Genomic DNA, 22,813 nt, shown 5'->3' on the forward strand with positions numbered 1-22,813 from the left:
GTGTTGTTCTAGTTCAAGAGTGAATTTTATATTGGGATGTAAGTTGTTCAGATTTAACTTGCTTCATCAAGGCAAAGAAAAACAAGAGAAACATCTTAATTGTGTGGAAAGGCTTATGTGTTCATCATACATGTTGATTGGATTTTCACGGTATAGATGAGAATACAGATTGATAAGAAAATAACTATATATTAACTTAAATGCTAATATTTTGCTGGTATTATATCCAGCATCTTCAGAGCATACAAACAAAGTTTGCTACAGTCGCAAGACAACCACAATCCAGAGTAACAGTGGGACTAGTATGAATAATTGTAGCATGCAGCACAAAGACTATTTTTGTTAGTCTTTGTGTTGTCCTAATTAGGCACCATCTAAGTTTAAAAAAAAAAAAAAAAAGATTAATTTGGTCTTAGGATGACTGTCTCCCAAATCTTTGATAGATTTATACACGCATACTTGTTGAGGTTTGGAGTATGTTTCAGGGCTTCTGTTGATTCCAGGAACAACCTCTCTGACTTGTAAAAGCTTCTGTGCAGTACTTATGTTTTCTTCCAAATGATCCTTTGTGTAGGGGGTATCCAAACCATCGTCTGCCAGACCTGACTTGCCATAGTGAAAGTGGGTTTATAGAAAACCCACACATACAGGGAGGTAAACAAGCAAAAAAAAAAAAAACCTACACAAATATTTACACAATGCAATAAAAACCAAGGCTTAATTTTACATCACATATGGTCTGCTTTCCTTTCTTCAAAAATTTGACTGTCACTGACCCAGGATATAACGTGTGATTCCACAGAACATGATAGCAACAACTAGTAATGTTCCAACACACATACAGTAAGGAATTTACCATTTGTATTCTGGTTTATCAATTATATGTAACAGTTGTTAAGTTGTCAAAACATCTAATATGTGTAATTAATTGTTAATAAGCTTTTGTTGTGTAAAACTTTTCTGTACCATACCAGTGATGATGTAAGTCTTATGACTTATGAAACTGGTTGGGTTTTAATTGCTTATTTTTATTAAACTCTTTTATTTACATCATAATGTGGTCTCAATATCATAAACCACAGAACTGTTAAACCACAGAAACTTACATTTGCACCTTTAAAGATCATTTAGTACCTAGTATATTTTCAAAATAACTATGGTTTTTTAATTGCTTTTTTTTTTTTCCTCTGAATAACTTATTGATATAAAGCACAGTTGGAAAAATTTCCCCAATTAGCAATACAATGGGATTACTTTAATTATATCTCACTGCATCCAATTAAAATTTTACAACCTTTAGATTGTAATTTTTTTTTAATTGCAAATTCTTTATCTTCAGAACATGTTAACTAAATCAACTTCATAAATGACATTCTTTAAAAATATTTTCAGATTAAAATAACAGATCTTGGTCTTCCATGGGCTGGTTCTGTACAAATTGGATTAACAACATTCATTCCCATAAATCAAATGGCATTACCTGCAAATGCTTCAGAATTTGGAGGTAGTGACACATGGCTAATTACTGGAAACCATGTTAGAAAAAATGGACACATGTTGAAAGATAATTATGGACCATCCTTCTTAAGAATCATGGTAATTCTGAATTTTTAAATTGGTTTGTTATTTATTTATTGATATGCCAATTAGATATTTTATTTTTATTTTTAATACTCTAAGGGACCAATGAAAGAAATAATAATAATGAACTTCTTGTGAGTTTTATGTAAGGACCACCACTTAACAAAATTAACCCCCCCCCCTCCCAACTGGCCATGATGTCTATAGATGTCCAGCTAAATCTGGATACGATTCTGTAACACCCATTGAATAACATGGATAAGAAGTGCAATTTGATCTCTCTCTATTTCATCCACCTTGGCCGGTAGGGAGGTTAAAACAAAATTAGTTATTAAAATAATGAGCCAAAAGGCTTCAGTTCATCGATGTAAAATTACATAAGCAAAGTGGATATTAGATCCAGCACTGTTTCAAAGCTGAATGTAGAAACTATGATAGTTTCGTAAGTTAACCAGAGAGCTTGCAGGAATACATTCCTCAGCATCCCAGAGTTGTCTTAGTGTGGACTACTTAAAAGACATAGATGTTGCTCAGGTGTCTATATGTATTTGCCTTTTATTAGTCCATTTTTGATATGGTTTCACTGGCCTGACAGCTGTTTTGAACTGGTTGGTTCTCTTCAGAGACCAGGCAGAAACCTTAAGAGAGCAAAACTCTTGTTCAGCACTAAGGAACTTGAAATGTCAGAGAAATGTGTTTTTTGTAAGCAAACTCTCAGTTAGTCTAAAAGTAATTATTAAAATAAAAAGCCAAAAGGCTTCAGTTTGGTAATGTAAAGTTACATAAGCAAAGTGGATATTAGATCCGGCATTATTTCAAAACCAAATGGAATACATTCTTTGGCATCCTCGAGTTGCTTTAGTATGGACTACTTAAAAGACATAGGCGCTGCCCAGGCATCTATATGTGAAACCTTAATCAATGGCGAATATATAGATGCCTGGGTAGTGCCTATATCTTTTAAGTTATATAATTTATAAAGTTATAAATTTTATAACTAATATGGTTAATAATAACTAATATAATAACTAATAAATTTTATAAGTAGTAACTAATAAGGTAAATATAATTTGCTTTGTAACCAAGAAAAAAGCAATTCACAAATGACAAATTAAATATTGATATAATAAAGTAAACAAATATGGAGTGTTGGGAGTACCAAATTTTATGTAGATTAAGAGAAAAATTATGCGAAATATCAAAATTGCACAAAAAAAATTGTATTCATATGAATTTGATCTTTTTTGCTTTTAGAGTAAGGTTAGTTCAACTCATAATTGGCATCTGTTGCAGAATCATACGAAAAAAATGAAGATATTTGAAAGGAACTTTGACATCATCACCATTCAATACTTTGTGAGTGGAGCCAATTTGTGGTCCAATGGTCATGTAAACAAAATGGGATAGGAAATGTTAACAATAACAAGTGTTCATTGCCAGGATCATAGGAAACAAAAAAGACCTAGAGGAAGATAAATGGATTGATGTAGGAGTAGAGACTTAGAAGGCTGAAATATAACAAATGACGACATTGGAGACTTGTCATAGTATCCTCTGTGTGCCATTAGGCATATTAGAAAATGATGACGCTCAATGTAATTCCAAAGAAAAGTAAACTATATATAGCAGTGATCTCTCAATATCTAAACTTCAAAAACCCTCAGTTAACAAATACTTGAATTGGTTAGCATCTTACCTGACTTCTGAAACACCATTGTGTAACTGTACCCTCATGTAAATAGCATTTGATTTCCCTGTGTGATCAGTTAATTGAGGGACTGGCACATGCGTGTGTCAACTAGACCTCTAGGTGGTAAATGTTTTTCCTTGCCCAGTGAAACACCACCACCACCCTGCTTATCAAAGGTAGGAAGTTGCCCTTGCCATGTTTCATCTCTAGAGTAGGGTTTCCTCTCTCATCATTTCTTCTTGCGTGCAGTGCAGGTGAAGGCCTCTGTGGTCATACTCTCCACATCTTAATTTTTTAACTAGGGAGCCAGTACCTCCTCCATTCAAGAGTGCAGCATTAAAGTGTTTCTGCAGTCTGCTAAATAATGCAAGGTGTCCAAACCTGTTGGTAACTCTTCAGACGGCTTCCTGATCAATTGATGAATAATGCTGCTGCTGCTTACTTTGCTGGGTTGTGAATGAGGAAGTTCAAGTACAACAGCTTGCATGAGGAACTGAAGCACCCAGATTCCAATCCATGGCCACACTTGGATTGGAATTTGGATGTTTCCTATAGGAGTTATGACCACCTGTCCCCTCCCTTCCTCCTGCAAATCCTTAACGTGTGCTTCATGCCCTTGCTCTTTAAATTTCCAATTATTTTACTTGCAACCATACAAACTACTGATAATCCAAAACAGATTCGTATGAATAGCGTTCAACTCACCATGGTTCATAAGAAACTTACAATTTCTTGAGAAACATGTATTCCTGTAATTAAAACTTTCCTACATGAAAAGGCAGAAAAATTCTTTGCAAATGCTGATGCCACCCTAAAACATTAATCTGCCAAGTGGTAGACAGCAGCGAGTATGATCCTGCAAAACACAGACATTGCAAAACCATGCTGAACATATGTTTTTTTTAAAACTCACTGCTAGAAGACCAACTTGGGTAAGCTCATAATATCTCCAGTGATTGTGTCTTGGAACCTGGCAGTAGACTATAACAAACAAATATCTCATGGCAAACATCCAGCAACCCTACTTTTACTGCCATTATCCCATAGTGCATGAGCCATGTCCAATAGTCATCCTTAATCTAACATTTTCTGCAAATCATGTAAAGAGATAAGAGACCACAGGTCCAATCAACTAGTGATGCAAGAACAGTTATCAGTTAATTCCAGTCACTATGGTTAAAAAATAACTGCCACAAAAATGACCAAAAATAGTAAATATATCAAACATGCTTCAAAAAAAAAAAAAAAAAAAAAAAAAAAACCGTGTGTGTGTGTGTGTACACACACTGCTTGGAAAGAAGTCAATGGACACTTCTATCAGCAAGGTACATTGTGCCATGTAATGTTTGCAGCTGATATAAATTGGATGAATATGATCAGGACAACACTGTGTCCAGGTGAAATGGGCGCGAGAAGAACTGATGGAAGTTTTGAGCCGAGGCAGATTCTATGAATAATCTTTCTTACTTAAACTTGCTGCGGTATATTACTTTGGCTTCTTCCAGCGTATTCTGTGGCGGGTATCCAGAGCATGGTTTGCAAGACCAGAGTGACATTATTCATAGAATCTGCCTCTTCTACAAACATTTGTCTTTGAAATAATATTGGATCTAATATCCACTTCGCCTGTGTAATTTTACATTGTCGAAATGAAGCTGTATGGCTTTTTTTTTTTTAATAATTAATGTGATTTTAATTTTATTTAGTTCTTCCAGCAGAAGGGAATCAGAATAAAGATTGCTTGAGCTCTGTATATAAGAGTTTTAATAATATCTGTCTTCTGTGATGGTGCAAAGACAGATGAATGTATCTGCCAGTGAAGGAAGGTTTTCTATACACAGAAAAGCTAATACTGCTTGTAGAAGTATGGATTATTGAAGTATCCAGAAAGGAAACTCTTTTGTTTAATTCACATTCAAGTAATGAACTTGATAAAAAAAAAAAAAAAAAAAAAAAAGTAGATTTAATTATTTATTTATTTTTAAATCCAGAAATTGTGGTAAATGTAAATCTGTTTCTGAATGGGACCAAGCTGCGAATATAACATCTACAAATCGAAGCCAGGCATGAGGTTGATAAAAAAAAATAGTACCAGAAAGTTAACTTTTCATATGTTCCATAAAATAGTCAGCTAAAGCTGGTGAGATAGGACTGCTCATGGCAATCTGCTTGTACAATTTATTCTGCCACATAAAATGGCTTACATTGATGGTGAATTTAAACGAGTTAACAGTGTCCTCTGGGAAACAATTTCATTAAGTGATATGTTGGTGAATAGGGAAACTACATCAAAGGAAACTATTATTTCATCATCCAGCAAACACAGACCTGTAATTTTTTCCATGAAATGAATGCTCTTTTTAATATAAGAACTAATGTGACCAATGAGTTTTGAAGAAGAGTAGAAACATATTTAGCAAGATTGTGGGAGAACCAATACAGTAAACTATAATAATGGATAACCATTTTATGAACCTTGGGAGGACCATAGATACATAGAAGCATGATGAATCCACAGTTTTTCAATAGTAGTAACATTTCATGAATGTACCTCGTCTATTAATTTATTTAATTTGTTTATTGGGCTCTGTATGAAGTCTGTGCTAATTACTATGGGTCGATCTGTCCGTGAGTAAAATATTAAGTTTACAGTTACCATGCAGTATCCGTCAGCAGTAGCATAACCTTTATCAGCTCTAGTGAGACAGTATTAGCATTATGGCGTAAGGAATGCAGAGCTTGTACTTCTGACAAAGATATATTCAAAGGAGAAGGATGGTTCTGCTTTGTGTACAATCTGGGCAGCTTCAAACTTGAAGTTGTTTGTTTTGTCTGTTACCTTTTTTTCACACCTGCCATAATTTCTAAGTAAGGAGATATCTTTTGATCATCATCAAATTCCTCCCATGTACCCTAAAGGGGTGTACAGGATATGACAGTACTACATGAAAAAATTACATCATTACTAACTTCCTATCTACAATTTTCCTCCAAATCAGTCTGTTACTTGTCAAGACTCCAACATTATCAGATCTTATATTTCTATCGTTTAAGGCACTTTGTACCGTATCAATCCACCTATATCTTGGTCTTCCTCTGGATCGTTTTCCTGCCAACCTGGCAGAGAACACTTGTTTTGCTAATCTTTCCTCTCCCATTTTATTTAAGTGACCATACCACCTGAGATTAGCTCTGCTAACGCATTCCTGGATGCTGACAATGTCAAGTTCTTTCCTAATATTCTCATTTTTAATATGATATTGCCATTGATGCCATCTGTTCACGCCTATAATCTTTCTCAGGACTCTCATATCTGCGGTCTCTAGTCTTTGGTCAAGTGTTTTACTTCTGACCCAGCTCTCAGATCCATAAGTTAAAACTGGTTTGAACACTGTCTTGTATACAGTTAATTTAGTGTTCAGACTAATTTCTCTCTTATTGCATATGAATTTATTCAATTGACGTCCCACCATACCAGATTTGCTAATTCTGTTGTCTATTTCTATATTTAATTTACCATCTTCAGTGCCTAAGTAGTTGAAATGTTTTACTTGTTCCACAGGTTCTCCATTCACAACACAGTTGACATTTTCAATGATTCTGCCTATTTTCATTGTCTTTGTCTTTTTATTGCTGACCTTCATACCATATCTAATACAACAGTTATCCAATTTAGTCAGAGAATCTTGCAGACTTCTAGCAGATTTATTTAGAAGTATAACATCATCCGCATAAAGCAAAGAGCTGACATTAACATCTCCAATTTTGATATCAGGTTTAATAGCACTTTCCTTCATAATGTGATCCATATAGATAATGAATAACAGAGGGGATAATGTACATCCTTGTCTCACACCAGATTTAACATTAAACCATCTTCCTGTACTTCCTTCAATTCTAACTGCTGACTTACAAATCAAATAAAGACTAAGTATTGCTTGATATAATGCCCCATTGACGAAATATAACTGCAGCGTATTGAATAGCTTCTCTCTTGGCACCTTGTTATATGCCTTTTCCAAATCGACAAAACTTAAATACAGATCTTTGTTATATTCCCATGCTTTCTCGACTATTTGTCGTAAAGTGAAGATCTGATCCTGACAGCCTCTATTTGGCCTGAATCCAGCTTGTTCTTCACCAAGCTTTTCTTCCACAATTCTTCTAAACCATTTCTCAAGTATACTTGCATAGATCTTGCCAGTAACACTCAGTAGAGAAATACCTCTGTAATTCTCACATTCAGTTTTATTTAACTTTTTATATATGGTACTATGATAACTCCACTCCAATCATCTGTCATCTCTCCAGGCTTTCTGAACTATGCAGTGCAGCCACTGTAAGACTTTTATACCACCATACTTCAGCATTTCTGGTCGAATATCATCTACTCCTGCTGCCTTTCCACGTTTCAAGCCTTTGATGGCTTTTTCTACTTCAAGTATGGATATGTATTCCTGACTGCATGCCTGGTCAGTGTTTTTTATCACTGTGCTGTCATCACTGCTTGTTTTATTTAGCAGTTTTTCAAAGTAATTACTCCATACTTCAAGGATATCTTTTTCTCCTGTTTTCATGTCACCTTTATCATCTCTAACTCCTTTTACAGCACTCTTTCCTCCATTCCTAAGCTTCTTCAACAACCTCCAGAATATTTTGCCACCTTCTTGATATTTATTTTCTATATTCTTGCCAAAGTCCTCCCATGACTTTTGTTTAGCTAGTTTTACACACTGTTTAGCTTTCTTACATTTATCTCTGTATTCTTTAAGAGTAAAAGCTGACTTATTTGCCTGGAACTTTTGATATGCTTTTTTCTTTTCCTTCACTGCCTCTTTAACTTCCTGTGTCCACCAGGGAGTTCTGATTTTTTTATCCTTGCACACACACACAACCTCACCACATGCCTCTCTGGCAGAATCAATCAATGTTTTCTTCAGAGTTTGCCACTGAATCTCCAAGGTTTGATTCCTGTTCTCACTCTCTTTCATTTTCTTTTCAATAATCTTTCTGTATTTTAGTCTACAGTTCACATCTGAGAGCTGCTCAACTTTTATTTGCTTTAAAACTTTCTTACATGTTATTATTTTCAATATGAAATTCAATTTTATCCTGCTCAAGACTAAATAGTGATCACTTCCAATTTCAAATCCTCTGTACACTCTGGTGTCCTGCACCAGGGAGAAAACATCACTATCAACAATAACATAGTCAATGAGACTTTTCTTATTCCTAGTCTCTTCTCTCCATGTGAATTTGTGCACATTTTTATGTTGGAACATGGTGTTAGTAATAACCAGTCCATGTCCTGAGCAGAAATCCAACAGATATTTGCCATTATTATTAGCTTTGCTCTTTTCTCCCAATTTACCCCAAATATTTTTGTATGTCTCACAATCATTTCCTACTCTGCTATTTAGATCCATAACAAGGACCAACTTTTCCTTTTTAATTGTGTCAGTTGCTTTTTCTAAAGCCTCAAAAAATTCCTCCACTTCTACCTTAGTAGAACCTTCTGTGGGACCATAGGCACAAATAAGTCTCATTGTCCAGTTCCCCATTCTGATATTTGCCCAAATCACTCTACTTGAGACTGACTGCCATTCAAGAAGATTAGCCTCGTGTTTTGTGTTGAATACTATGGCTACTCCTTCTTTTCCTTGATTGTCATTGCCTGAATATAACATTTTGTATTTATTGCTCAGAAAGATCTCACCAGTTTTGGTCTTTTTTGTTTCAGTCACCCCTATTATGTCGATCTGGTACTTATCTAATTCCTCAGCTAGCTCCATTTCTTTGCCATTCAGGCTTCTTACGTTGTTAGTATCGATCTTTAACTCTGGTGATGTTGAGTTGGGGTTTGTTTTCAGATTTGTTCCAGTAGCTGACTTTTCGCTGTTCGCCCTGGTTCCCTGGCGAAAACAATGGGGGCCTTGTTTAACCGGGTGACACCCCAGCCGGCATGAAATTTTGTCATGTTGTACCGTCATTTTTTATTTTGGTTTAACCAATAAGAATACAATTTGGTCGGCTAAATCCCAAATTGCCAGCCCATCCTCGTTTTGTTCAGTATCAAAGTAGATACCCAACAGGGTGCACCACGAGAAGGTGAGGATTGGACATTAGGTCAGAAGCCCTGGCCGGTTCTCCGCATTCCTTTAAAGGCTGTGTGGAGGTCTCCTCTCAGTTATACAGCTTTGACCCTTAAGCACCCCATATCTTTTGATAAGTTTGTTAAATTTATAACAAATGTTATTAATAGAAGTGCTGCTTTACCTAGATTGATCCATTAATCTTGTGTTTATGGCTTGCTGAATTTGACCCACTTTTTATCACAATTACAATTTGTTTAATGAAATGTTCTCCTGGGGATTTGATAAGCTACAGACATCAGTGTTCTGTTGATACTGAAGTTGTTCAGTTAATGTGATATTTTGGCAGTTTCTGTTAATGAGGATGACACAGCACACATTGAGGTTTTGAATATGGCTGACAATCTACTTTACTTTAATAACCTGACACATTGTCTTGTGGTATTAGGTGAGAGTGTCTGTCTGTCTGAAATGATGGTCTTCAAGAGTTATATGCAGTACTCTCCCAGAATTCTGGCCTTTTCCTTTGGAAATGCTTCAGACTGCTTTGACTTTGGTTTGTCCAAGAGTGAATTCATAAAATATGAGTTCTTGAATTACATGATTTTAGCTGCTCATTGTCAACAATTAAATAAATAAATAAATAAATAAATAAAATGAAATAATCTTATTCAAATAACATTATACTCACAAGAATGTGTTCTTTAATTGATTATGTAGAATACGAGGGTGGCTGGAAAGTTCTGATAAACACCTAGAACAAAAATGATATAACCACAAGAAAGAGCATATCTTAAAACTCTAACTGCTATGTATCATCAAATTGTAATAATTTGTTCTTTTTCCTTCTTTTGGTTATATCAGTTGCTTTAATCATTTTTGTTCTAGGTGTTTATCACAACTTTCCAGACCCCCCCCCCCCCCTTCTCTTTGATATTCATTATGGCATAATAAAAGACAAATACCAAAACCTTTGACCATAGATATCCTTGTAGTACTCTTACTGGATCTACTGACCTTAAGAGTGGAATCAAAATCTCTCATTCATTATATCAAAGGAACCTTGAGTAGATTCTCAGTCTAAGAATCTACTCAAAGTTGTTACAACTTAGCATCCACAGAGTTTGCTGTTACTTACTATATGTTGTAATCTGATGTGTGGTCATTTAAATTTGTAATGTTAAATAACTAACACCTTTCTTTTTCTCAACACGCAAAAGTTTAATGCTACATCATGCAACATATTTTTTATTTTTGAAGGTTGGAGACAGAATCGGAGTGAAACGGAGTGCTGATGGAAACTTACATTGTCTTCATAATGGAATGGATCTTGGTATTGCTGCTGTTAACTTGCCAAAGGTATATTATAGATTCTGGGGGGGGAAAATGAAGTTAATTTCATGATTTTTTCATTGCATTGATAAAAAGTTTTTTGTTTATTTACTCCATCTTTTTAATTAACCATTATGATTTGGCATAAATTTGCATCCAAAAACCTAAGCATTTTTTATGTCACATATTAAATCTCCTTCCCTTTCCTCTCCTAAACAATTATTTTGCTCATGAGAAATCTTAGATCTGTCATTTTATGGATTAGTGTTCTCACATTTGGAAGACTTCCCTTTATAATCTTAAAAAGTATTTACTCTAACTGAAAGCAGTTTAGGTTAATTGATTCACTCTACTCTCTCTCTCTCTCTCTCTGCCTGATATGGTTTCCTCTATATCCTATATACAGACAAATCGGCCCTTCAGAACACACGCAATTTACAGACAAAGAATACTAGTTGTGGTAGTGGTGGTGGTGGGCGGTAGATGGTGATGATTCGTAGTAGAGGTTCGGTGTAGTGGTTGAGACAGTTGTAGGTGTCCTCCTGTGATGAGTCTTCGGACTCCTTGGAGGTGTCACGAATAATAATAATAATAATAATATCTTATCATCTCTTACAACTTATGCTGCATGCTTGTTTTGCTGATTCTTTCATGGGACCACTTCCATAGCACATTTTCAAAGACATTTTAACATGCATCTATTAGTTTGGAAGATCTGGATTTAGATCATATCTAGAATGCAAAGAACCTTCATGAGGACTTTTCATCAAAAGATGATTAGTCAGCATAGACAGCAGGATGTTTCCTTTCAGAAATTGAGTTTTTCATCCTACCTACAAAAACTGGTAAACTAGCCAGAGAGCACATGCAATTAACAGATATAATACAGTAATCATACACATAATAATCACCAATCATTTAATATGATTAGTTAAATATTTCCACTATTCAAAATTTTAAATGCAAATTGCAACTTTTTTGTCTCTTCTTTTATTCTCACTGTCGTTTATAATTTCCTACTTTATATGCTACAGATGTTCATATCAAATGTTAAAATTTTCATCTTTCTTCTTGATCTTGAACCTGCATATGATAGTTGTAGTATGCTACAATTCTTTAAGCAGGCTATAATCCTCACCAAATGTGCAGATAATTTTTTTTTAAAATTTTATTTATCAGATAATATCTTGGACATGCTTAGTAAACTGACATTACTTAATGATGTATTAATAGAAAATGCTCTTTTTAGCCAGTCATGATTATTCAGCTGGTTTAGACAGTACCATCCATTAGTGACTTTTGACAAGCACTTAAGCATCCATGGTCTTCCAAGTATTCTTGGACTTCCCAACCATAATACAAGGATAACCCCTGTGCCTCTAAGTATTCTTGTCTGTAAATTGCTTGTGTTCTACTGGCCAGTTTGTCTGTTTTGAGGGACAAAAAATCCCGAGTTTCCAGGAAGGAAAAAATCCCTCTACCTCCGTATGAGACTGGGTAACTTAACTTTTAGTCAAAAGAGACCAGATAAAGGTTACTCAAGTCACTGACAGGAGTCGAACCCAGGTCTTTCCAACCAAAGGGCTCTGTCTATACTGACTGAGCTACTGGGGCTAGACAGTACCATAGTTACTAAAAACTCAGATGATTCTTACCACTTACAACTTTTTGCATATCTAGCAATCAGACATGAGTTTTCTTGTTCTTTAGATTCTTTCGTGCTGTCTTTTGTTGAGTGTGGATGTCTTTCAAGTTCTAGATCATGTTAGGTTGAGAAAGCAAAATATTGTTGTCTAAATATTTAGCTTTATTCAAATATTTATTTCATTCCATTTTCCACATTATTTTTCTTCCAGAAAACTCCGTATAAATGCTCTTAGAGAGAGCTTCCTACTTAATTTCTACAACATGTCATATCGCCATGGAGGTCTGATGATCTCCATGGAGATATGATATGAGAGTGGGAATCCCTTGGGCCGGGATTCCTACTCTAAACCACAGGAGGCATTCAGTGCTCAGATTCTTGCATGGTTGAGACAGTTTTCCTTGGTCATTAGTTCAGGAGTTAGGAAAAGAGGTCAGCTATATTTTTGGGTGCTAAAACAATGGTTCCATCTGGATGAGAGAGGTGTGAAAACTCCTGGTAAGCAGAAGTTGTGTTCACTGTCCTTTTCAAGAAACCAGAAGGTTATGGCTTTGTTTGGACATGAGGCAGTTGAAGTGCAGTTTTTTCTGCAGTTGAAGTGAGAGTTAGATCTGCTGATGAATACTTTGTATTTATTTTATGTTTTAGCATAGATTATGAAGCTAGGGTTCTTGATGCAAGCCACCTGTGCTAAGCTGAGTTTTTTCCCTTCAACTGCTCTGATACACTTTCTGTTGAACCATGATCTGGAAAGTGGATGAGAATTTTGGATAGAATGACGGCTTTCACCTCCACTTTGGCATGATTTGTGTGTTGTGCTTGGTCTGTCTTTTTTTTTTTTTTTTTGAGATTGGTTTCTGAAGGAGATTTATTTGTGTTACAGTATCGCTGTCAATATTTATATGATTAATTATAGGTTTATTTATGGTTAAATGGAAGGATAGGGTGGAGGTATGTAATAGGACCTGGCAGATTATGTAGCAGCAGGATTATGTGCCACTTGACTAGGAGGCTTAGCCTCCTGACTTGTTACTGACAAGTTTGAATTGCATTCTCTATGTAGCATGGGTGATGCCCCTTGAAGGGTATCACTCATGCTACATGGAGAATGCAATCCAAACCTGGGGAAACAGAAACCAGAACCCCTTACTCTGGAGACCAAACATGGCATTCACCAAGTGATAAAGATCATCTATCACTTAACTACATTGAAGTGACATTCTGATTCCTTAGCCTAAAGTATTCAAATTGTCTTGTCAACATCAAATCAACAACACTACGTCAGAGCTTCTCACATTCCTCACTCTTCCTAATTTAGCATTATCAGCAAAACACGTGAATATCTCCTCTCAAACCTCGAACAACATTGAATTAAACCATAGTGGTCCTAGAACAGAATCTTGTGGCACCCCCACTTGTCACCTTTCTTTTTTTTGGGGGGGGGGGGGCAGTACATCTCCATACACAATTCACTGGCCCTATCAGCCAACCATCTCTGTAATCAAGTTACTTAGTTCCTATCCTTTTCAGTTTCAACAGCAGTTTATCATGGTACTTTATATGCTTTAATAAAATCCACAAAAATCACTATATAAGCATCTCATCTGTCTGAATACACTTTTCATGCTATTATGAAATTGCAACCAAATTACTAAATCAAGAACCCTTAACAAACCATGCTGCATTCTTAAATTATTTCTATTCTAGCAATTGAAAAAACAAAGGATTTAAGTATGACCACAAGGAATTGAAATTCAGAGAACATGTTGCAACTAGTGTTTCCAAATTCCCGACATTTTGGAACCTTTGGGAATCGAGAACAGGAAATTGTATTTCTCGAGAATTCCCAAAATAATCTTTTTTATTTAATTTTCGTTGATCATCTGTAATAATAGCTATAACAGTAAATGTTAATAAACAGAAAAGCCATAGAGAAGGTGGGGCAACCGGGGTTCGTGGCCCCGGTGCAGTCTTTCAGAGGTTTCGAGACACTCCTGTATGTAAAAGGTCGAAGCAAAAAATGAGTAAATGAAATTTCCTAAATGGAGGTCAACTGGAAATTTGTGACTAGTGCATCTCTCTTGCCCTGAGTGCTAAACAGGGATCACTACAGTATCATTTTAGCTAAATTTCTGTTATATTTCAGGTTTTCTCAAAATATAAACAATGTAATTAATGCAAACTTTATTTAACCAAACCTTATAGTATACAGTGAGTTTTTACATATATCACACAATGTATTAACATTCCTGATCTCATTTAAATATTTTATTTATTAAATTAAACATTAATAGAAAACAAATGCAAATAATATTCATTTGAAAATTAAAAAATAGTTCAAATGAAACTTTAAGAAACATAGAGCATTAATTGCCCGATCAGCCAATCATGATCTACGCTTTGTAACAAATATACTTGATGTGGAAAAATTTCTTTCATTTTCTGTAGACAGTCGAATTGTTAAGAGTGCATCTAAAAGCATCTTCAAGTTGGGAGTGAGAGAATGCATTGCTTCATATAAGCTCATTTCCTTCCTTAAAGAAGCAAATATTTTGTCTGCATGCATAGGGCTAGGCTTTGATGTCGAAATTGATATTGCTTTAGTCAATTCACTCTTCAGATCAGATTCTGATTTAATGTCAGAACTCTCTGTAAGGACATCCTTTATTTCTTTTATTGGTACTTCTTCTGCTGTATATGTTCCTTTAAAAAGTCTTTCCATTAATGACTTCGCCAATCGTGCAATTTCATTCTTACTTGACAAGGCAAAAAATTCATCCTCTTCCATCTCACATAAACAACTAATGTTGCTCAAGTACTCTGTGAGAGACACAAGATCTCTATTTCTATGTTTAACCAATTCAAATTTTATTTCCTTTAAAAGCATTTGGCTCATTGAAGAATTCTGTTTTTTCTAAATTACTGAACAGGAACTTAAAAAAATTCCTTCACTTGTGAGAATATTAGCTTCTCTATTGCTTAAGGCTTCAACTGCTAATCTTACAGGTTGTAAGCAATTCAACATACCTCTCAATATTTCATAATACTCTTCTTTCCATAAGCGATCGAGTTTCAGCTCTCGTAAAACAGTCTTAATTGGATTTACAATCTTTAAAAATCTCTCTATCATTCTCTCCAGTGTGTTCCAGCATGTTTTACAGTCCAAAATGACTTTTAGTTCCCTCTTTTCACACTTGGTTATTTCTTGCTGCAAAAGAGAATTTTTTACTGGAGAATATTTAAATATTTTCATAATTCTTCGTACGCTGCTAATTGCCGAAGATAGATCATCTCACAAATCATACTGATCAGCTCGGGCCACACCATCTAACTCAGAATCACTGTTATCATCTTTATCATATTCAGAATCTGTATTGAATTCACTATCACTGCTACAAGTCACTGATGCTTCATCTTTTTAACATAAAATACTTTTGTTACAGCTAGATGTAGCGCATGGTTGTAGCAGTACTGTTGATTAGTCGGTGATAATTTTCCAAATTTTTCCATAACAGCTGCACCATCACTTGTAATTGCAACTGCATCACTTTCAAGTTTTAACTGAAAGTTTTCTAATCTTTCCTGAAGCAAGGATAACACTTTTTCCACAGGACAGTTCCCATGTATTCTTATTAAACCAAGGTTCATAGAGGTCTCATTGCAGTATATGTGAACATTCATGTATCTGCAATTCTTGCAACTGGTCCACTCGTCTATTGAAATACTCAGTTTTTTATTATCACATTTGAATACTTCCAATTTCTGGATGTACGTTGTTTTACTTTACTATAATAATTATGTATTAGTGTCATAACTGAAGATGGACTTCTTGGCAACTGCATTCCTTTGCTTGTGAAACTTTCCACAATAAACTCACTTTTTGTGATGGTGTTGACTGATATCCCATCCAAGGCTGCTAATTTGCTTAGGTTTCTTCTAAATCCAGTCCCTTGACATAATGTAAAATTGTCGTTTGTCTCTTAGAAGATGAAGGCATTGGCTCATCATTATTCAATTCAGACTGTTTTTTTCCGTTTCATTCCATGAATGTATACTAGGTGTCTATGTAGACCGCTGGTTGATGATGCTTTGCATTGCAAAGTTTTGGAGCATATCTGGCAATGAGCTGATTCGTTATCTTTATCTTTTCTAAAATATTCCCAACATTCTTTATACTATTTACTCATTGTGATGGCAATCTATAAAAAAATATTAAAATATGATTTATGATTTAATAAAAAATAATTTATTAAAAATTTTCCCGATTTCCTGGCCAAATTTTCTCAAGATTTAGGAACGGGAAAATGAAAAAAATTCCCGAGAACGGAAACCCTAATTGCAACCATGGCAAAGACAACATAAAGAATAATTAGGGTGTTGAGGAGGTGACCTTATCCCCTCTAGTAGCCAGGATAATAGGATACATTATGGCAAGGAGACTGTTAATAACATAGCCTCGACACAGCATATCCTTGACAGTGCCAGATTATGAGAATATGTATTACAGAGTTTATAAATAGATGGAAAAGAGAAGGTACAAGAGAAACAGCTAAGTAAGGGATTTATACAATAGATGCAGGACAGATTTTTTTTCAGTATAAGGCATGTTGGCTAAGCATGAATGTGAAAGCTAAAACGAAAGCTAAAGTGGTAGGAAGTGTAAGCTTCCTACCACTAAACAGTGAGTCCTGGAAAGTATCCAAATATATAGCTACAGGAATCTCAAATATTAGACCAATCATTTCCAGCAGGCATTATTATTGTTATTCAGGCTCCTCCATGGAGTGTAAGGATTCATCAAAAGTGTGTGTGTGTGTGTGTGTGTTGGGGGGTGGGGGGGGGCTCCAACTGTGTTATTTAGTTTCTATATACCTCCCATCTGAAGATTATTATTTTCATTATTATGACAAACATCAGCTCTCCACGGAGTCAAAAGATTCATCATTGGATAATGCTCTATTACCCATATAACTCATCTTACTGTCATAACTTAAGCTCTATACAATGTCACATTCACAAGAATGAAATAAATTTATGAATAATTGCTCATTTAATTTTGCAACTATATCCACTTCAGCAGTTATCATTCTGCTAATTTCACCAACCACTATCATCCTTCCATAAGCATTCTTTTTTCTGTTATCTGTTTATGAAAAGAACTCCCTGTTTTTTTTTTGTTTTTCATTTTACATCTCCTGGAAAGTTTTTCATTTTACAAACCAACAAGAGAACACAATTAATGGATGTGATATACTTACCTCATAGCCTTAGTAACTTCTGTCCAATTCCAACTAATCCATCTGCTGTCATCCATTTATAAGTTTCAGTCATATCAGTTCTGTATGAAACTGTCATGCTTTCAAGTGTTTGCCAGTTGGTTGGCCTATTGAACTGGCTGTGAGTTATAATTGCACCATGTGCATGGATGTCTGCCAATGTCTTGGTGGTAGATAAACCTTCTCCCAGTGCAAGACCACTTCCCTACTTACTGGAGATCAAAAGTGGCTTGGGAAAAAAAAGTATGGTATGGCGCAGAAAAACAGTACTGAACTTCGACACTCCTTTCAGTACGTGCACTATGAGGTATGTCATTCGACTGCACTCACGTTAATAGAAGAGCACATGTAGAGTCTGTGTTTATATTTAGTTGTAGCAATGGTGTTGACATTGGAAGAAAAGATGTTTTGAAGAAAAAATTGCTAAGCATTATTTTCATTCATATGGAGTTGATAGGGCAAATGGTCAAAGCCTACAACATGCTTTTGAGCAGTTGTCATTTCTGTAAGCATGCCCCAAGCAATAGTCATCATTGCCTTAATTGAGAGATTCCAATATACATGGAATGTTCTGTTGGCATGCAAAGGGCATTTGGGGAGACCATGAACTGTTAACATAAATGAATCACAGGCATGTGCTGAAGCAAGGTATTACAGTACCCGAAATGCAGCAAACTAATAAAACTTGGGATACTAAGGCAGTGAATCCTTAAGGTGCTGGATGCCTTTTCATATACGTCATTCAGGTGGGTCAGTGTTTAACAGCAATGGATTAAGCTGAATGGCGGGAATGCTATGCATGCATGCTAACCAATGTGTATGAAATTCATCCTTCCTCTATAATGTCTGGTTCTTGGATGACGAACCAGATTTTGTGCTTAGGATTAACATAAATAAAAAGTGTTTTTCTATATTTCTTGGGGATCAGAAGGTAGTGGAGAGGGTTCCCCAGATAAGTGACCAAGCTGGAGACAGGTCTGCAGAATGCTGTCTATGAGGACAGGTTGAAAGTGTGTGATATGCAGAAAAGAGGGGATATGATAGAAACTTATAAATTATTAAAGGGGTTTTATAACAGTGACAAAAAAAAAAAAAATTCAATACATGACAAATAGAGGGAGAACTAGAGGTCATGGAAGTTGTGTAAAGATGTGGTTAGTAAATATGTGTGGACTGCATTTTTTTTCTTGGAGAGTGGTGAATGAGTGGAATGGATTACCAGAATTAGTTATGCACCCTCACAGTGAATTAGTTCAAGGAGAGTTATGATAGGTGTTGTGTGTATAAAGATTAGCGTGGCTTCCACGATGAGTCTTCTGACTCCATGGAGATACTCGTATTATAATAATAATAATATTTCTTTAACGAAGAACACAGTGAGCATTCAATTGGACAAACAAAAAAATATGTCAGCTATAATTACTGTTTTAAGTTTGGCCTTACAATCCATACACGGGACATATCACAAAGAGCAAAATGAGTGGAATAAAACTACTTAAGCTACATAGAAGCTCCAGGTTTTTCTCATTGTGTATAGTGAGTTCAGAGATTGAGCTGTTATTAGATATCTCCAGTAAATGTGTTGAAGTGGATATAATAAGTATTTAAATACGACTTTCTAAATGAGACTTCCCTTAATGAGTCCTTGGACTCCTTTAAGTTGCATCCATAATAATAATAGAAGCAGATACAAATCAGATATGACGATATTAAACTTTTCAGAATTATAACACTCTCAGCACAATGGCCTGGCTTGATTTAAAGAAGAACATCATGCTTACTATATTCTTTTTCAGGTTATCTCAGAAGTAAAGAAATATACTACAGACCGTACCGCTCCAAAGGTAGCGGGATATTAGTTCGCTGTTACTATGGCAACAGTGAAAGTGAGCCTATAGTACGAATGGTAAGAAAAGCTAGAAATGTAGTTTATTCTGCTACTTCCAAGATTACCTGAAAAAGCATTTTTTATAGGTGTTTTGTTTTATCCATTTTTGCATATTTATTCCTAAAGACACGTTAATATATTCCAGGACGCGACAGACTATATCTGAAACTTATCATTTTTTTTACCTTAAACTGAGTTCAAGCTAATATCTTTCTTTAAAAACACAACTGGTTTATTATTATTATATTTTGTTTTTTTTACAAAATTGTAGGACAAAAGTTTTTTTTTTTTTTTATGTGTTTCACACCCACAAAAGGTTATTAATAAACCTATAGTACATTTATACCATGGGTGGGCTAAGGATTTTTTTTTTTTGAATTTTATTAATTTTATATATATATCTGAAAAGTTTTTGGTCTCGACAATAGATGGCAACATTATCGTCATGATTTTTTTATAAGTTGGTACATCTGTCATAAGCATCCATGTGAAATTGCAAGTCATTCTATCAAGTAGTTTGTTTTATACAGCTGTCTAAAGCAAAAGTGTGTCTGTATCCCTTGAAGGATAAAATTGAGTATCATGCAGCTATAAAATTCTTTGTAAAAGAAGGTTTAATTCCAAAAGAAATTCATTTGAAGTTCATAAAAAGTTTACGGGCACTCTTCTCCTTCATTTTCACCAATTAAGAAATGGGTTGCCAAGTTTAAACGTGCCCGTACCAGCCTTGAAGATGATCCACATGAAGGACGTCCAAAAAGTGTAACACCACCAGAAATCACTCATCAAGAACACGATATGATATTGGATGACTGGCGAGTCAAAGTGCATGAAATTGATGAGACTATAAGCATTTCAAAAGAACAGGTGAGATATATTTTGCATGAAGAATTGCAAATGAAAAAGCTTCACACAAGATGAGTGCCACTCTTGCTCATAGCAGATCAAAAACGCACTAGCATGAACATCTCTGAACAGTGCTTGGAGTGTTTTAACAAGAATAAAACTATAATAAATTTAGTTTAATCCTTTATCCAAATGTGAGCAAACAAGGTTTGCACCTGAAAGTATCTTCAGGACTCAGGTCAGGTAGTACAACACAGGTACTTCAGGTAGTATCTCCAGTCCTGAAGATACTTTCAGGTGCAAACCTTGTTTGCTCACACTTGGATAAAGGACTAAGCTAAATTTATTATAGTCTAACCAAGTGAAAAATAAACTTTCATGGATAAAACTGATTTTGTGCATTGATTTATTACTATGGATGAGACTTGGATTCACAAGCTGATTGTTCAGCACCAAAGAAGACAAAGTACGTTCCATCATCAGGAAAGGTCATGGCCAGTGGCGCACTCAGGATTTAATCTTGGAGGGGGCCGAGCATTCAACATTTAATCTTGGAGAGGAGGGGGGGAGCGAATTGAATAGATGATTTGAGAATACACACTACGCATTGCATACGAGCTATCACTGAGCATCTGCAGTGATCGCCAATACATGATACCTGTAATCTCCTGTGGCCTGGCTAGGGCAAACAAAGTAGCGCCTGAGCACTACTTCATTTGCCTTGCATTCACAGCGGTCAGGATTCCTGACCGCTATAGGGTATTCCCACATTATGTGACTGCTAATTCATAAGTAGCATAGAAATAAAAGACACGGCACAACATAAATTTAAAAAAAAAAAAAAGAATTTTAAAATTCATTTTAAAAATTCATTTTAAAATTCATAAAAAATTCATTTAAAAATTCATAAAAATTCCCCAGCCCCCTCCCTGGGTTCGCCAATAGTCATGGCATTGGTGTTTTGGGATGCTAAAGGCATTTTGTTTATTAATTATCTTGAAAAGGGTAAAACAATGACTGGGGAATATTATTCCGATCTTTTAACCAGACTAGATGAACAAATTAGTGAGAAAAGACCTGGTCTGCAGAAGAAAAAAAATCATCTTTCATCAGGACAATTGTACCTGCCCACAAAAGGTGTTTTGTCAATGGAAAAATTAAGGGATCTGCACTATGAATTGTTGGAACATCCACCCTATTCCCCAGATTGGCTCCCTCTGACTTCTATCTCTTCCTTGCTTGTCAGCCTTTTTCTTCGATTCAAGAGGTGATTGCAGCTGTAGAAGGGTATTTATCTTACTGAAAACTACTACAGGGACAATAAATATTTTGTACAGTTAACAATTCATAATTAGTTTTCTTATATTATATATAAGTAACTGTAGTGACACTGGCAGGAATGGTCCTAGTGCCACTATGGCTACTCATCACAGATCTATCAAGAAGTTGAACTTAAGATTTTGGTTGAAAATGCTGGTTTCATTTCCTGTCCTTAGAGGAACATTTGAGACCTTTTCAACTGAATGGGTGGATCAGTCTCGTACAGTGGTAGTATTTGTTTTCCTCCTGGATTCTCAGGTTTTCCATCCCACATACTATGCAAAATGTACAGGCTTAATGCACTTGCTCATTGCTTTAGTTGCTTTAGTTGCTTTTGAATAATCTAAACACCCAACCAATAGCCATAGTAAGGTATAATATTCAGAATTGTATTACAGCAATGGATCACAGAGAAATCTTTTAAGCAGTGTTCTGAAAGAGTGTAGCTTATTATAAAAAATATCAGTTATATTTGAAAACTTATTTCATCTTTAAAATTCTTCTTATATCAAGATTTGACTGATTGTGGTAGTGATGCTTCTGAAAAGAATGGCAAAAATAAAATCAACTTAAGTGAAGTGAGAAGAGATTGGAACTAAAACTTGGGAACATTTAATACAGTGATGAATTATTATATATAAATGATGGATAGAACAAAAAAAAATGGCATAGTTTACAGCCAGCTGAGTAATAATGACAGCAGTAGCAGGAAGAAATCCTGAGGCAAAAGAAGATTGCCAAAATAGATTCCTAAGTGCTCTCCAACTTGATTGAAATATTAAAATTAGGTTACAAATGTGACTCTGGCATTTTCAATAGCATTTCAGAATGGATGGTGTAGATAACATTTAACTTTTTTTTTTTGTGTGTGTTTTTTTAGTGGTGCTGAACAACTGGTTTCTGTCCACTGTTTTGACTGCTGTTTGGATTCTAGTGCGTAATGGTGAATCCAAGTCTCATCCATAGTAATAAATCGACACACAAAATCACTTTTATTCTTGTTAAAACGCTCCAAGCACTGTTCAGAAATTTTCATGCGAGTGCATTTTTGACCTGATGTGAGCAAGCACGCCACCCATCTTGTGCAAAGTTTTTTCGTTTGCAAATCTTCATGGAAAATATATCCTACACGTTCTTTTGAAA

At 35.3% G+C, this 22,813-nt stretch overlaps 1 protein-coding gene across 3 annotated transcripts in view; it reads left to right on the plus strand.

Annotated features, from left to right (window-relative positions):
- The window catches only part of Neurl4 (neuralized E3 ubiquitin protein ligase 4), a 646,806-nt gene that overhangs the window by 428,739 nt on the left and 195,254 nt on the right, over positions 1–22,813 (plus strand). For all 3 annotated transcript variants that reach the window (XM_090397278.1, XM_090397280.1, XM_090397281.1), the window contains 2 exons: positions 1,393–1,596; positions 10,624–10,722. In XM_090397278.1, coding sequence (XP_090253404.1) covers positions 1,393–1,596; positions 10,624–10,722 — 303 coding nt within the window. The remainder of the gene's footprint in view (positions 1–1,392; positions 1,597–10,623; positions 10,723–22,813) is intronic.

This window comes from Typopeltis vanoorti, chromosome 8, assembly GCF_054136105.1.
Source record: "Typopeltis vanoorti isolate ZY-2024b chromosome 8, IOZ_Tvanoo_1.0, whole genome shotgun sequence".
Classification (NCBI taxonomy): domain Eukaryota; kingdom Metazoa; phylum Arthropoda; class Arachnida; order Uropygi; family Thelyphonidae; genus Typopeltis; species Typopeltis vanoorti.